This window comes from Acanthochromis polyacanthus, chromosome 10 (assembly GCF_021347895.1).
Source record: "Acanthochromis polyacanthus isolate Apoly-LR-REF ecotype Palm Island chromosome 10, KAUST_Apoly_ChrSc, whole genome shotgun sequence".
Taxonomy (NCBI): Eukaryota; Metazoa; Chordata; class Actinopteri; family Pomacentridae; genus Acanthochromis; species Acanthochromis polyacanthus.
This window is the reverse complement of record NC_067122.1, coordinates 21,752,432-21,769,010: the sequence shown is the minus strand read 5'-3', so window position 1 is coordinate 21,769,010 and position 16,579 is coordinate 21,752,432. Positions and strand designations below refer to the sequence as shown.

The 16,579-nt window shown below is 37.6% G+C and overlaps 2 protein-coding genes across 2 annotated transcripts in view; both read right to left on the bottom strand.

Annotated features, from left to right (window-relative positions):
* Window positions 1-45: 45 nt before the first annotated feature.
* rack1 (receptor for activated C kinase 1) lies at window positions 46-4,439 on the bottom strand. Its single transcript, XM_022189530.2, has 8 exons — window positions 4,216-4,439; window positions 3,537-3,708; window positions 2,071-2,218; window positions 1,579-1,674; window positions 1,217-1,327; window positions 766-906; window positions 410-520; window positions 46-159 (listed from the first exon to the last, which is right to left on the bottom strand). Exons 1-8 carry the CDS (start codon window positions 4,322-4,324, stop codon window positions 94-96), a joined length of 954 nt encoding a protein of 317 aa, XP_022045222.1. The 5' UTR covers window positions 4,325-4,439; the 3' UTR covers window positions 46-93.
* A 5,142-nt stretch (window positions 4,440-9,581) lies between these two features.
* Window positions 9,582-16,579, bottom strand: part of col23a1a (collagen type XXIII alpha 1 chain a) — a 134,627-nt gene continuing 127,629 nt past the window's right edge. Inside the window, exons 21-31 of the mRNA XM_051954253.1 lie at window positions 16,443-16,496; window positions 16,048-16,122; window positions 15,916-15,942; window positions 15,360-15,419; window positions 14,947-15,018; window positions 14,802-14,828; window positions 14,635-14,688; window positions 14,243-14,329; window positions 13,987-14,082; window positions 12,695-12,733; window positions 9,582-11,885 (exon numbers count right to left, since the gene is read on the bottom strand). Coding sequence (XP_051810213.1) covers window positions 11,835-11,885; window positions 12,695-12,733; window positions 13,987-14,082; window positions 14,243-14,329; window positions 14,635-14,688; window positions 14,802-14,828; window positions 14,947-15,018; window positions 15,360-15,419; window positions 15,916-15,942; window positions 16,048-16,122; window positions 16,443-16,496 — 642 coding nt within the window. The 3' untranslated portion in view covers window positions 9,582-11,834. The remainder of the gene's footprint in view (window positions 11,886-12,694; window positions 12,734-13,986; window positions 14,083-14,242; window positions 14,330-14,634; window positions 14,689-14,801; window positions 14,829-14,946; window positions 15,019-15,359; window positions 15,420-15,915; window positions 15,943-16,047; window positions 16,123-16,442; window positions 16,497-16,579) is intronic.

Below are 16,579 nucleotides of genomic sequence, written 5' to 3'. Positions count from 1 at the left end.
TAGAACCATCAATTTTATACAGTGTTAAGACCAAGACCGCACACATTCTTTTTCAAACAGTCTTTTATTCAAAGTTGCTTAAACGAGGGCTTCTTATCGAGTTCCAATAGTAACCTGCCACACTCTGATCAGGTTGTCAGTGTAGCCAGCAAACAGGGTCTGTAAAGAAATAAAGAGGGACAGAAGTCATCAATTCAACTTATAAATTTGCACATTTTATTACCTTGTAGTCTACTAATATACATAAGTGTTTCTAGTGCCCCTCATATTTGCAGGACTGTCACCAGTGGACATCAGAGTTAAAAGTGAATGGGTATAATCACCGGGGATGCGACACTAAACCCACTAACTGGACTGGACTAGTTAGTCATCTGTGCTGAAAGGTCCTACAGAAATGAATGTTCTGTACCTGTCCATCAGCAGACCATGCCAGGGAAGTACACTGTGGGGGTTCAGCCTTGCTGTTTGTGCTGATCACTTCCTGTCTCAGCTCATCCACAATGATCTTGCCCTCCAGATCCTACATAAGAAGAGAAGACCAGAAGCAGTGCAATTACTAAGTAACAAAAAGACAAAGGACAGAAGTTGAAGCATCAAAATGTATTACATAATTAACAGACTGGACTAGGTTGGAGCTCAGAAACAGCCTCTGGTATCATCAAAAGAGTACAGTTGGCATTGGAAGTTTCATCACTGTTCTTCACGGTGCATCTTTAATTTTATACCACATACACTGATCCTGATGTATTTAGCATCAAGTCTTACCCAGATCTTAATGCTGGGGCCAGTGGCGGCACAGAGCCAGTAACGGTTGGGGCTGAAGCAAAGGGCATTGATGGTGTCACCGCTGTCCAGGGTGTACAGGTGTTTGCCCTCATTCAGGTCCCACAGCATGGCCTGGCCGTCCTGAATGAAAGAGAAGAGATATGCTTTGGTTACCATTTCCAGGATCTTTACATGACTCTGAGCAGCTAACAGTCACAGAGTTTGATGCATTGCAGAATTCTTCAACACTAATTCAGCAAATTCTTTAAAGTGCAGGAATCACTCAGAAACAGCCTCTTTTGTCATCACTGTAGAACAGGAGCATGTAAAATATTCATCACTGCTGACACCTGCAAACTTGGCCTAAACTGGGGCTTCCACTGAGTTTAGAACTGGTAGAGATATGTGAAGAACCCCACTATAGTAGTGCACAATAAAACTTTTATCTTACCTTTCCACCAGATGCACACAGGGAGCCATCAGGAGAGACGGTCACTGTGTTCAGGAAGCCAGTGTGGCCAATGTGGTTGGTCTTCAGCTTGCAGTTGGCCAGGTTCCACACCTTCAAGCAAAGGACAGGCAGACTATGTTACACCTCAGTTGGTATTAGCTCCATCATATAAAGCTACGTGGGTTGTGCTCGCAACACAAACATTGTCATCACTGGCAACACATGCAAGTGTTTATTTAAACATCATTCAGCAAATCAAATAATTCCGATGAACTTTCATTCAGGTACTTTTTCTAATCTACTACCACAAGGACGAGAAGTCAGGAAAAACTGAGGAAAAGGTTTCTAAAGGAACAACGTACCTTGACCATCTTGTCCCAACCACAGGAGACAATGATGGGGTTGCTGCTATTGGGGGAGAAGCGAACGCAAGACACCCACTCAGAATGGCTCTCTTCCTGCAAAATGAAGAGGTACATAAATCCTTGATGCAAGATTGTCTGGTTGCCCAACTTCAATGATTAATTTGTTGTTTTACCAGCCACTAGAAATCGCTATGATCAGACAAGCAATGTGGAAAACAAATCTTAACAATAAAGTGTTTTCTTTGGTGTTATGTTGTCGGCATTAAACCCAAACAATCCACAGGTTCAACCAACCATATCAAGGCATGACAATGTTAGATATCTACCAACTGTTATACAAAGTTAAAACAGTAAAAAAGCGTAAGACACTTGTTTAATAACTAAAAAGTATTTAAGGTAACAGAACACCTTAATCCATTTACAATCTACTGCTGCTGACAGAAAGAGAGGCTGCAGCTTGCATGAGAGCAGCATGAGTTGTCGGCTCACCTGGATGGTGTACTTGCAGACTCCGAGTGTGTTCCACAACTTGATGGTCTTGTCTCGGGAGCCAGACACAATCTGACGGTTATCAGCAGAAAAAGCCACGCTCAAAACATCCTTGGTGTGCCCAACAAATGAGCGGGTAGTGAGGCCACTGGGGGAGCATGAAAACATTTCAGATGAACAAAACTGCTACACATCTTACAACACCAATTTAGAATCATGAGCATACCTAAAACTAAGAGCTATACAAGAGTCAAGACAACTTGGTCTCTAAACTGATTTCGTGTGTATATGCTTACACTGCTAACTTAAATGTTGAAAAGCATGACTTGGAGCACAAAGCTGTGGAATTCACAGCCCACTAAGAGTGGCTGCATGAACTGCATGACAATGAAAAAGTACAATTTACTACCTACAACACTGAGTTAACACAGATCAAAAGCAGTTAACTTCCTGAACAGATGAAAGAAACTGTTCAGGTTGATTACGGCCTCCAATGAACACACTGAGTTCAAGTAACAGTGACACACTAAAAAAACAGCTATATTTCATTTCAAATTTTCTCTAGGGGTAATGAGAAATACAAAACATTCATTAGCTCTACACATTTCTTGTGACACAAACAAAATCACCTACATTATGTAGTTGGGATTTTGATAGGAAATAAGACTGTTTGCTGGAACTTAATTTCTGTCAATGTGGTAAGCATGGACTGATAACAACAAAGTGACAGTATATAATTCCAGTGTGCTTTGAGTTTTAAAACAAAACCTCAAGTCCTAAAATTTTAGCTGGGGAAAGAGAGGAATAAAGTTCTTAGATTTCCATAATGATATTTTAGACTACCTTGGTTGGCAGTTTGCAGTGCTATTTTGCCAATGCAAAGTGATCATGCTATCTTGACAACAAAAAGTGTTTAAGGGTTTTCTACTCTAATGGCACTGACAAAATGCATTTTGAGACATGAAAGGAGAAATGTGTCATAAATAAGATTTTAGGGCTGAGACATGTTGTCCAACATTGATACGAACCATTATTAACTAAGGTGCTCTGCTGCCAGGTCAAGCAATGGAGACAGATTCACACAACTTAGGCTGGGTCTATTAGATTTCACCAAAATAAAGTACAGAGAAAAAAGGCTTAATGCAGTCATTGTGCACCTTAGTTGAGAGCTACAACTAACTGATGGTATGGACTAACATTTCAGCGTCAGATATTCAGAAGAAACTATACAAAACAGTACAACAGTGATAAATAAACCTACTACTCCTCACCCAGTGTCTTTATTAAATAAAATTCCAACTGCACTAAGTTATTAAGTTTTAACTGAGGCACTCCACAGACGACATCTACAGTATCTAAAAGGCGCAGTTTTCCATCTGGATTCTCCATCATCTATCCTGATTGAGACTCAACATAGAAAACTGTTTCTTGAAAGAAGACTGTTGTGAGGGAAAATTTAGACTTACGAGGTGAGGTCCCACAGGCGGAGGGTGTGATCCCAGGCTCCTGACAGGGCAAACTGTCCGTCTGAGGAGATGACAACATCACTTACAAAGTGAGAGTGGCCCTTCAGGGAGCGCTGGGGGATGCCATAGTTGGTCTCATCACGGGTCAGTTTCCACATGATGATGGACTTGTCTGAAAAACAACAACACAGCATTTATTTAAAACTTAGGATCCATATTTCACTCAGGAAAGAGCTCGTATCTTAAACGTTAGCATGTAATGCTAGCAATAAGCCAGTACATTTCCAAGCAAAGCAGTTCAGCATCCGGTCAGCAGAATCAGTTTATGAAGGTTAGGAGCGGTTTGCTGCCAAATACACAGAGTTTTACATGTAACTTCATGTGCAGTACCAGCTGTGTATGTAATTACACGTGTCACAGTGACTGTGGGTATCTACGGCACAGTTACAGATGACACCAGACAACGTTAGCCATCTTGGCTAACCTGCTTCTACCTCCCAATATACGAGAATGTGTGAATGTAAACACTGCATAAAACATTACGTGGCTCTAAATGTATCACATGTCTGTCTTTAGCACCAGCACAGTAGTTTTTAATACGTTAGAGCAGGCGAGCAGTTCGTTGACTAATGCTATGCTATGCTAGCCATGTTGGCGGAACCGGCGGGGGAAGCCTCACCTCGGGACGCCGACAGAATCATGTCGGGGTACTGGGGCGTAGTGGCGATCTGGGTGACCCATCCACTGTGGCCCTTCAGGGTCCCCCTCACTGTCATCTGCTCGGTCATTTTGGCGAGGTTCGATGGTGCCTTTTACAAGGATGGATTCGGATTTTTCTGAGGTCCTGGCAGACCTAGGTCCTCATCGCATCTAGGCACGGAGGAAAAGGAAGCTCAGACCCGGATGCAAAAACTAAGAGGGGTTGAGCAGGCCGCAGAGGATTCTGGGATATGTGGACTTCACTCCATATCTATGCTTCACTCTCGTAGTGTAGCAGTGGCAATGTGAGGTTCTCCAAGGCTATATCAATCAGGTTTTCGTCCGTCTGTTTTGTTTTAATGATAATAATAATAACAATAATAATTATAATTTATCTATGCCTTTGACGAGTCAAAAACCTTCAAAAATAACATGATATTGTAATGTGTTATTATTGTGTGTATGGATGCTTACTTTAACAATATTTCAAATTTGACATCTGAGTTACAACCACAATATAGCAACAGTTTGAACAAGCATGTAGTTTCACTGTAAGTTGCTATGGTTTGATAAATTTATCATAATGCTAAGGACAGAATATCTACTGTGCACTTCAGCTACAGCTTTATCATTTATTTGTTATGAGAGTTTTTGAGTGAACTCTTGTATCTATCAGATTGTCCACCCAAACTCTAATTAATTAAACTTTTCTGCAAACTAGTGTTTGCAAGGCACATTTCTACATATTAGAGCATTTAAATTTCCCTGTACGTTATGATACTGATGCATAAAAATGGACCAAACATAGAATACACATTTTATAATCACTTTACTATGAAATAAATCATAGGCATTGCAACATTATGGTCAAACTGTTTCTGAACTGGACTAAGCCTCTCGTGCATGAAGATCCTCTTCAGCACACTGCTGTGAGGAGGAAGTTTGCTAGCAGCTTGATAACCATGGCTGTTTTTGTGCACTTGAACATGTTTAATGAAAAAATTGGCATAAAACAAGAATTCAGTCAAATCTATTTTGCAGTATTACTAAAAAAGTGTTACTCAATAAATGTGTTTCCAAACTGGTCATTTCAGACTTCTTTTATTTCAGTTTTTAAACAAGCTGTTTTTTTGTCCCACCTGCTACAATCTAGCTTTTTAATCTGTATGTTCTTATTACTTTTAATACAACTACTTATCTATCTTTGGCTCTAATGTTGCTTTGTTTTTGGATTTCTCTCTCTTGTTTTGTTGTTTATATGGGCCTATGCTGATTTTAGCACTTTGTGACTTGTTGCTGTAAAAGGTGCTGCATAATTAAACTTTACTTATTTAGAATAGAATAGAATAGAATAGAACTTTATTTGTCATTGCAACAAGTACAACGAAATTGCAAAAGCCCTTCAGTCAGTGCAAAACAGTGTGAAGAAATACGATAAAAGGTGCATTTACCATAACAGAGCAGAATTCCACACTTTAGGGATCAAGAGTTCAGGTTTTCCTTTATTATGTTACATGTCTGTATGTATTCTGGTGTATAGTTAATGGAAACATCACAGTTTGGCTCAAAAGTACCACAATTTGACTACAGTTAAGGATCTGGTTCATTTAGACTATCTGAGATATGTTGTATGGTGAACAGCATAATTATTATGGATAAATATATGTGTTTGTGAGATTAAAAAAGCTGGAATTTCAAAGCACCAGTTGAGAGAGTTGGTCTGAGACAATTCTGAAACTGAAAATTAGAAAACACAAATACCTGAATATGTTTTGTACAAATATAGTTTTTAATTTCATTTTGAAACCATCAACACATTTTTGTGTGATCAAATGGCCAAAAATTGTTATTAAATGCAATATTTGTAGTCATATTTAGTCGCTAATATCTTTAACAGCATTTGATTCTGAATCTTTAAAACATTTTTCTAATTGTCCTATAGCTACAGATTTTCATTGGCTTATGGAAAAATCTGAATTGAAGGTATAGAGAGTGTGCTCGTAAAGAAATCTACTTTGAAATATATTAACATACTCAGGTGTTTGGTAAACAATATGATTTTTTCGGGAAAAAATAAATGCAATTTGTTTTAAATAAAAAAATAAAATTGCTTTCAGAATTTTTGAGACATAATAGTATCATTTAAACCACTTAGAAATATACATTTTAAAGCAATCTGCTTTTAAATGTGCTTTTCCTACTTTGACAAATAAATGTCTTCAATAAAAAAGACCTGCCGACATTCCACAGTCAAGCATGCTTTCCTAATTAACACTTTAAAATGGTCTGCTAAGTGTTAAGTAAAGTCACAAAGTATAACTATAACAAAAGTACTATTGATACACCAGTAAACTAAACACAGTATGAAATTGCTTACTCACAACTGTGAATATAATATAATAAACGATCCTCATGATAGCAATTAATTTAAGCTATTTAAACGTTTCCAAATACAAATATGGCACCAATTTGATATTCACAAATAAAAGACAACGAATGTAAGGTCATTTGTTAAAACTAGTAATTATTTTAAAATTCAAAACATGCAATTTTGAGTTGCTGTAAACAGTTTATGTTCATGCTGAATGATGGTGATCCAGTGCTTTTCTACCACATGGATCAGCTGCAAATAATTGTGGAACCTGCTGTACAGTCTCAGAAAGGATGAGCTCACACTAAACTATAACAGTGGAGGACATATGCGAATGATTTATGAAAATGTTGATGCATTTGTTTGGTAAAAACAAGAGTACTCTTTATGGTCTAAAGGGTAACACACGGATATCTGCTCTTACTGGATCAAGAGTAACATTTTAATTGTGTAGCTTCACTGAAAACACGGTTGCTGGTGTTTAATTGAGTCGCGTGGAGTTAATTTATCAGCTATCAAAAGCTGTTTTGATTTGGAGGTCACAGGTCAGCAGCAACCTGGAGATGACAGTCACTGATCAACACATCCTGAAGAATACATCAGAGGAAATTACAGACAACATTTCTCACTAATGTCTGCAACATGTTGAAGGTTGAATTCCTGAATGCAGCTTTCAGGAAGGCAACGTCTCTCTGTCAGTCACTCAGTCCTCCAATTTGGTGTAAAATGAAACTTGGCAGCAACCACCAGGTTACATTTTGTGCAAATTTTCAGTGTCCCCATGAGGATGAAGTTTGCTGATATCTGCTCATGCCTGACCAGCAGGTTGACATTTTTCATTTTTGATTAAATTTTCAAACATGTGTGGGATAGATCGGTTTATAATTCACTACAGATATCCATGCTGACCATAAATCCTACACTGTAAAAAATGTTCCTGAATTTTACAGTGAAAAATTGTCAAACCATGACAGTAAAATCTGTAAACTCCAAAACAGTTCAACACTGTTTATTTAACACTGAATCACTATAAATAAGTTAATCAGCAAAAAAGAGAATTCTTTAAAAAATACGTTTCCCTATTCTTGCACTTTTATTTAATGGAAAGATACCGCAATATGTATAACATCAGTACTGTAATTTTTGCATTTATTCCTCAAAAAGAATGCAATTTTTCACAGTTAAATGTATTTGTTGTTGTGCTGATAATGGAAACATGCCATAATATTTATAACAAGCATCATTTTTTTCATTTATTTCATGTCAAAAATACAGTGTATACCTGTCAAATTGATGTAGTTTTCTGTTAATAAGAGACATATTTATGACAGCTATAGTTGCAATTTTTGCATACACTGTGTATCATTGTTAAAAAATGCATATATTAAATGCTAAATACACTAACAGTTGTGCTGATAATGGAAAAGCAAACACACAAAATTTATTTTATAGGTCATTTTCATGTAAATCTTCAAGTAACCTAAACCTTTTGTAAAGGTTGAAACTTTTTATTTTGAGTAAAATATGGAATGAAGCACACTTTTAACCGTAAAATCAACAGCATCGATACATTTCTTTACCGTAAATGAAGAAAATGTTTTTCCTTAATTTTATTGTGGTGTTCTGGCAACCACAGCTGCTGGAATTATACCGTAAAAATAACAATTTTTATGTTAATTTTTTTTGCAGTGCAGCCCATGAGGTTGACTTAGAAAAAAAACAATTATCTGAACACCTAGACACCCTAAAACTGACAGTATTCACACCTCTATGTCATGAGACAGGTGTGTAGGGAACAGACGGGCATTTCCAAAAGTTTCAAATAGACAGCAGCACACTGTTTGTCTTGCAAAATGACATTCATCTGCAGCGGTCTTCATCAGAAAAATGGTTTGAAAGTAGCAGTGAATAGATAAATAGACAGTAATAGGAGTCATCTTAAACGTACCTGTAACTTCGCAACCAATCACTATTCGTCATGCATCATGGAGAGGCATTAATAACAAAATCTCAATTCACCAAACAGCAACTTTCAATAACATACAGAAAGCTTAATCATATATTCTTTTTTTAATTGATTTTTTTTGGCCTTTTCAGCCTTTATTAGAGTGGACAGTAGAGAGTGACAGGAAACGTGGGGAGAAGAGTGGGGGAAGGACATGCAGGAAATGACCGTGGGTTGGGGGCTATGGCCCTTTTTTATGGGTCGCCGCTCAACCAATTGAGCTACTGGGGCACCTTCCTAATCATACATTCTAAAATTGTTTACATCGAAGGGTAAAATATGAGGATCTGAATGATTAACACCACGCAAATACGAGAAAATGCTGTTTTGCAAGTTAGAAATCATGCAGTCTGTTAGAGTCTTTAACATTCTCATCAGTAAGGAATACATGTATATTTTATTTTGGTGATTTTCTCCTATTTTGCAATCATCTAGCCAAAAGTTGTACATCATTTTGCTTTGTATCCAAATATATGGAAAAATCCTTCAAAGAATATCAAAAGAGATCAACACACCAACATGCTAAACTAAGACGCTGATCCTGGTGAAAATTACCAGCTAAACATCCACATAGTAACAATATGGATAGCTTTGTTAGCATTTAGCTTAAATACAGCCTCAAAGAGCTGCTATGACTGTAGAATTCTGGTGTTGCTTAATCCATGTCATTATTTCACATGTACAGTGGTGCCTTCCAGTGAGATGCATAGATTTTTTTTGTTTCCTTCTTTATGTAAAGATGTATCACAGGACACACATATTTTCAATTTGAAGGCTCAAAGTTACATAAATTAGCTTTTTTTTCAGATTTGGATGCTGCACGGTACATTTACAAATAATTACAAACATATTTCTTACACAGTTGCGTGGAATTTTTATGCATGTAGTGTGGGGAAGGTTTGGTTGAACATCGCAGATTCATTACAGACTGACTTCAGGTTATATTAATGCTAAAAGAATGAAACAGAACTATTGTACATGATTAGGATTTAATGACAAGAAACCAGTTAACTAGAGAGTTTATTTCAGTCTACATGTTTAGTTAACCAGATATCATGTTACACAAATTCAGACAATTACAAAAATAGCTTAAATCTTTTACAACCAAATACACAACCAAAAAAACATTCTCACAAAGTCAAGCTAACACTGTGGTATAAGATTTGCAAACTGGATTCAGACATTGTGCCATGTACTCCCTCCATTAAGCCATTAAAAAAAACAACAACAAAAAAACTGATAGAATCTGCAAAAGAAATAAACACATATGATAATGTTAGGTGACAGATAACCATCAGCTTCCATGAATAATGCTTAGAAATGTGGATTTTAAAGTCAGACTGTTCTGTTTTCTGCATGATTTCTCATTCAACATACATCGATTCACAAATAAAGCTTGGGTTTAATGATTTGCAATTCATTTACAAATTACAGTTTCAGAAATAACATTATTAGAATACTTGTAATTTCATAAATGAATGATACTGTTAAAGTTTCATATATGGTGCACTGACCTTTCCAAACCCTTCTTCACATCATAAATATCCCACTGATGTAGAATCTGTTTTACATGATGTGAGAATTGCAACGTTACAATTTCAAATGATCAATACTACTCACTCTGAACTTACACATTTGCAAATATTGTTTGTTGCAATTAGAAATGCTCAGCAGCCTGTGTGTCGATCAATCAATGCAACATTTAGATTACATGTTGAAAAAAATGCAGAAAATGTTGTACGTAACTGCCAGCCAGCTGTGTCTAGCTGTTAATCCAAATATGCTTTCTGCCTTACAAAAAGACTATTACTGAATAATATTCATACTGTATCAAAAAACTGCAACCCATATCAACGTAGAGAATAGAAATGTCCACCAAGAAACTCCAACATCGGTTCCCATTAATGTAAATGTCCGTCTGTCCATAATGATCCTATGTAATCTCATGTATCAAAGAATTTTTAAAAACCGTTAATAATATATCAGCACAAGCCAGTACAATTTGTTTCTCGCTGTTTACAGTTTTGTAAAAAGTATGCATCTTTGCAAGAGTGTCTTTTTGCATATGCACGTTGAATAGAGCTTTCAAACACGCACATAAAAGCATGTAAGCACCAAGAAATGATTCCATCTGAGAAAAAAAATGGATTAGAAAAATCACAACATACCAGTAAAAGTCATCTGACGGCAAGATGTACAACTGTTTTACGATAACTGAGAGAAAGCACGCACACAAAACGCATGATAATGGACAGTTATACATACGGTTAACACTGTGCTAAATTGTACTGCTGAATAAAAAGGGAACAGTTACCCCAAAGAAACAGCTGTTGTGTGTATATTTAATTCAAATCTTATATTTAAGTACATTAGTCCTTCAGTCCATGACTAATATTGATTCAAAAAATATCAAACAAACAACACACATTTAAGTCAGCAGCAAGAACTCCTACTGTTGTCCAGAGAATCTGGCAGCAGTAATTAAACATGCCTTCTAAACATAACGATCAGTCAAAATGCATCAGTTATTGGCAACTGAAACACAGATTCATCATGAACACGGTCTATGCTGTAAGCTTCAAATCTGGCCTTAAAGTTTCATCATTTATTTTTTCCACAAACATGGTAATGCACAGGAATGCAAAATGTAACTGGAGAAAAATAGGTAAGAGTATACCAAAACAATACAAAACTACACGCAAGTCACCGATGTCACAAATGTAAGCCGTTAAAAAGGTGGACTTACTGACATTTCTGAGCGACTTGTTCATATGGAAAGACTGCATATTGCAAGTGAAAAACGGGCTGTTTGAGGTTTCAATGAGGGACCACAAGTCGGATGATAAACAACACTGTGTCTTGTTATAATCATGCATTAATTAGCGAAAACCTTTACAAAAAGACTCATTCAAGAGATCACCACAACACGTTTAATGTATCTGCACAGTAAATCCTTCCTTATGTGCCAGCGACTCCCAAATAACTTCAACTGGTTATCAAGCTACACATGAGCAACAGGTATGTCTTCCCTTCAGCGATGAATGTGGAAAAGCAGTGATCTCTGTCGCCCCCTCCTGGAGAGTTTCCACAACGGAGGATCTGAGTGTTCAGTTTGACACAGAGGCATTACATGGCTAGCTGTGCTTCACCAAAAAAAGCCAATCTGCCCCTCATGCTTCCTGCCTTGTCTATGTGTCCTTTCTCCACCAGGCCCTGCACCCGTTCAAGGCTGAGAGAGACGCTTGCGTTTGAGCTTCTGCCTCGCCATTTCCTCCTTTTAGAAAACAGAGAGAGGACAAGAGAGTACTGACACACACTCCTCCATCTGCCAAGGAAATATGTCCATCCGTCTGAAAAATCCATCCATCCCTCCATCCATCCGTGGGACTGGATGAGTGCACACAGTCATTCCCATACTTTGTGCATGATCACAATCAGGCAACGAGTCAGACTTTGTTAGTAAGGCACTCTTCTACTCCTCAACTGGCATCCGGACCGTCCTTCAAACTAAGAGTCCCGCTGCCAGTTCGCCACTTTAGCCTCTTCAAAAGCACGACTGCGTTCACAATAACACTGGATCTCGAGTTGAAAAAAAAAAAGTTTTCATAGAAGTCAAAAATGTCCTCAAATTCTCAATATATTATATAATAGGATTTTACTTAAAAAATGGAAAAAGGGGGATTGGGCTGGTGGCGTAGTATTCAGCTGCAATATATACCAAATCAATATGTACAGATTCCATGCTGCTGGTTAGTCATCACTGCAAAAGAAGAATAGTAAGGACTGATTAGTATTCAATTTTTTTTTAAAGAAAATTAGCAAACAACTACTGATTTCACATATCCATGCTTTGCAATTACAAGCTCAACCACACACACTGTAATATACTTACAAAATGCCCCTGTGTCAAATCAGAGTCAATACATATGAATTTAATTGGATAATAATCTCTGTGTATGCTTTGATTCTGTTAGCATTCCCTGATCGTGCTCTCTGCTGTATTAAAATTACGACGGCTAATAATTACATTAGTAAACAAAATGCTTTTTATAGTAAAAATCTGCTCGACTTCATGACACTCACCTTGTGCCAACAGCCTGGTACTGGGAGCCCGTCCTGTCCCTGCAGGGAGACAACACCAGTGGAAAGTTAGCAAGTCTGGAAATGTCATGTGCATTCACCTTCTCACAGCTCTGCAGATTTGACCATCGACTGCTGATAGTGGTCTTTTGTTGAGCACATAAGTGGAAACTTTGGTGCTCGTGCATGTAGTTCTATCTGTGATCTGCAGTCGGGTTACGGTTCAGTAATACTACCCATTTCTCCAATGCATTCTATATGTCTAAGTTCTCATTTATTTCTAATTTATTTAAAGGATTTCTAAAAAACATTTTACACTCATCTGCTCTCTGGGAAAGTGTTAGATTAGAAGATTGACACCAAGAAACCTCTTTATTTAAGGGATGTTTCTACACCAGTACTAAGGGTTCTATATTTTTGTTGGAGTTATTTGATTAAATGCCAGTTAATAGTGTAAAATTAGAGCTGCAAGTTACAGTTATTTTCATTATTGACTAGTCAGCAGATTATTTTTCAATAATTCCATTTTTCCATAATTGTCCTTTTTATGTTCTTTTATTGCTACTGCACAGCTTTGAGAACAGGGGGCCGACACCGTATGAGCATCTGACAAATAGAAACTTTTGAATCTTGAATTCACCTAATTATTCGGTCTATCAAACATCAGAAAACATGACAAATGCTGCTTTGTCACGATTTTTCCAAATCCCAGGTTGGCATCTTGCAAAGTTATTCTGTCTCATCAGAAGTCTAGAACCCAAAAAATGAAATGTGTTATAATGGGAAGGATCTAGAAATGCTTATTAATTTCTTATATTTAACTTTTTGCTTAAAAATTACTTAAATTATTATGAAGTTCTATCATCAAAATAAAACCAGATAGGTGCACAAGGTTCCTTGAAGAAAATCTTTTAGCTGAAGTACTTTGGAGCACCATTTATGGTACCAATAGGATCCATTTTTGGTTTGGCTGGCTTTTGAACCTCTTGCTGAAAGGTTCCTTGTGGAACTAAAGATTGTTCTTCATATTTTAAAAAAAAATATGAAGAACAATGTCTGCTTTTTGGTTTGATCACCCAGATATGTTAATGCTGAGACATTTATTGCTCATTATCTGTGAAGGCACACTGAACAGGACCTATTGAACATCTGAGTTGTTGAGTGACAGCACACACATACCAGAGTTGCAAAGAAATGGAAAAGACAGAAAAACGAACTAAAGTGTTTGAATAGAGAATAGCAGGACATGAATAATGGTGAGAGAGAAATGGAGGAAGGAAGCAAAGATACTGTACCACAGGACAGGGGGCCTCAGGGCCGGAAGGAGGAGGAGAAGTTTGAGAGGAAGAGGATCCTGCCTTCACAGACAGACCTTTAGTCTCATCACAACCCTGTCAGCAAGAATCAGTTACACATTGATAGCACTGAGGAGGAAACTCAGGGAAAAGCAGAGAAAATGACAGAAAAATATTGAGAGTAAAACAGAAGTACTAAGTGTCTCTAAATTGAAAGGTAAATCAGTTCAAATGTGCAGCATTACAGGTGACATACCACAGGACAAGGCTGGTCCAGGCCTGGAGGACCTTGTTCTCCCTTCTGGCCTTTTAGACCTCTTTTCCCTACTGTTCCCCTGTCGCCCTGCACATGAACAAAACAGAAGTTATGCAAATACATTTATTAGTTATAACACAATAGAGTAAACTGCAGCCTGTTTACACCGAAAGTGGTAGGATTATTATTATTTATAGCACCAATACAAGGCCGAACAAAACCATTCATGTCCTTAAAAATCACATGCCAAAAGTAGATCAAACAAAGTGATGGCGTTGCAACTAAATTTGTGTTTTTATGCACATGTATGAGACATAGAAGAAATGCAAAAACCTGGATGACACTGTAATTTTATTTTAATGAATATAATATAATACTTTTCCTGGACTAACCTTCTCTCCTCGTTCCCCTCGGTCACCTTTATCTCCCATCAGACCTGGGAACCCCTTGATATAGAAACACAAACACGTCAGCACGGTAACGTATCACTGGATCCAGACTAAACTTCAAAGGAATTTCAAATGAGGCATTTAAAATGGTCAAATTTTGATAAACTCACATCTAGTCCAGGCTCCCCCGGTCTGCCCTATGAACACATTTACACATGCTATTTACTGTTTTATGCGAATCTTAGTTTTATTTATTTTGAATCACTGCTATAAGAAATTTACTGAACGTGTTTATGGAGGTTATCGTGTTCTTACTTTTTCTCCTTTGGCACCTGGAAGACCCACTAACCCTGGAGACCCAGGTGGGCCGTGGTGACCGTCCAGTCCCTGCAGACGAAGTACACTATCATTACTACCACATAATCATAAAATAGTAAGAATGACAATGATAGTACTACTACTACTAAAAATAATACCACTACCAGGACTATTACCACCACTAGTATCGCTGCTAATAAAAATAAGTGATAATAATGATGATACTTCTTCTACTATTAGTACTTCCACTTCTACTACTATTCTTTCTATTATTATTATTATTGATAATAACAAAAACAACAGCAATAATGAAAACAATACCATCACCACTACTACTACTACTAATTAATAATGACAGTGACAGTACTTGTACTGCTACCAGTAATAATAACAGCCCATTTGTCACTTACTCTGAGTCCAGGAGCACCAGCTTCTCCCTTCTCTCCCCTCATCCCGACTCCTGGCTCACCCTGCAAAATGACACACAAAGTTGTCCTCTTCAGTCAGACATTAGGGAGGAACCAGATTTATTTGACGTTCACCTCCATAATTCCAGTTTCATAACACAATTTACACACTGAAATGCATATTGTTGTGCGTAATGACAGGTGTCTCGTAATAAAAAGTCCTGACAGGCGCCACATGCGTAAACGCACACATCACGTTCAGTTTTAAAGATGCATTCATTGCTTCTGCTGCTGTGGGATGCTGCAGGTATTAAAACCAAAGTAAAGAATCTGACACATAACAAGTTGCGGGTGACAAACACCACTGCAAAATCCCAAATTTAGGTTTTCCTTAAGAAATGAAAATAAATAACATGGACAGGGGTCATCTAAGGAGGACACGTTGAACATATTTCCTACAATATACTACAGGGCACAGAAAGGTATTTAATCAGGTTTTAGTGGAAACACGAGCCCCACAGAAATACTGAACACCACATGCACAGCGTTGAAGTCTTACCTTTGGACCAGGCATTCCATGCAGGCCCTGAAACACATTGTGTGCTGTGAGTGTGTGACAACTACAGGTGCAAACAACAAACTTGACTGGACTAGTTTCTGTCTGGATTGTGATAGTGGTAGAAGTACTCACTGTGGATCCAGGGGACCCGGGTACTCCTGGTGGGCCAGGTGGGCCTGGTGGACCCGGCTGGGAAATCATCTGAACCTGGTCATCATGGAAAGAGTCAAAGAAGGGCAGTAAATTTAGAATTTAAGTCGTGACGATACCAGGGGTTTTGCAAGCCAAGTCATGCATGCTTTATATCATCATGTCCAAAGCGTTTCAGACGTTTGAACGTAATCTTACTTATTTCTATTAATTTCCATAATGGCAACCAATTATATACACTTCCAACTTGATGGGCTAAAACTAATGGCTGTCTAAAGAATAGAAACAGTACGTAAAAGTCAGCAGTAAAACAAATGGACTTAAACATGCACAATAACTCACACATTTACAATAATTTCTGTGTGCAGTACACTCACCAGGTTGTCATCCAGTCTACAGTCGCCTTTTTCTCCTTTGTGTCCATCCACACCCTGACACACAAGAAGCAAGATTAACTTTGAATTGATTTTGAACTTGTCACTGTTTGTAACATCAGAGAAACACACCACTACTC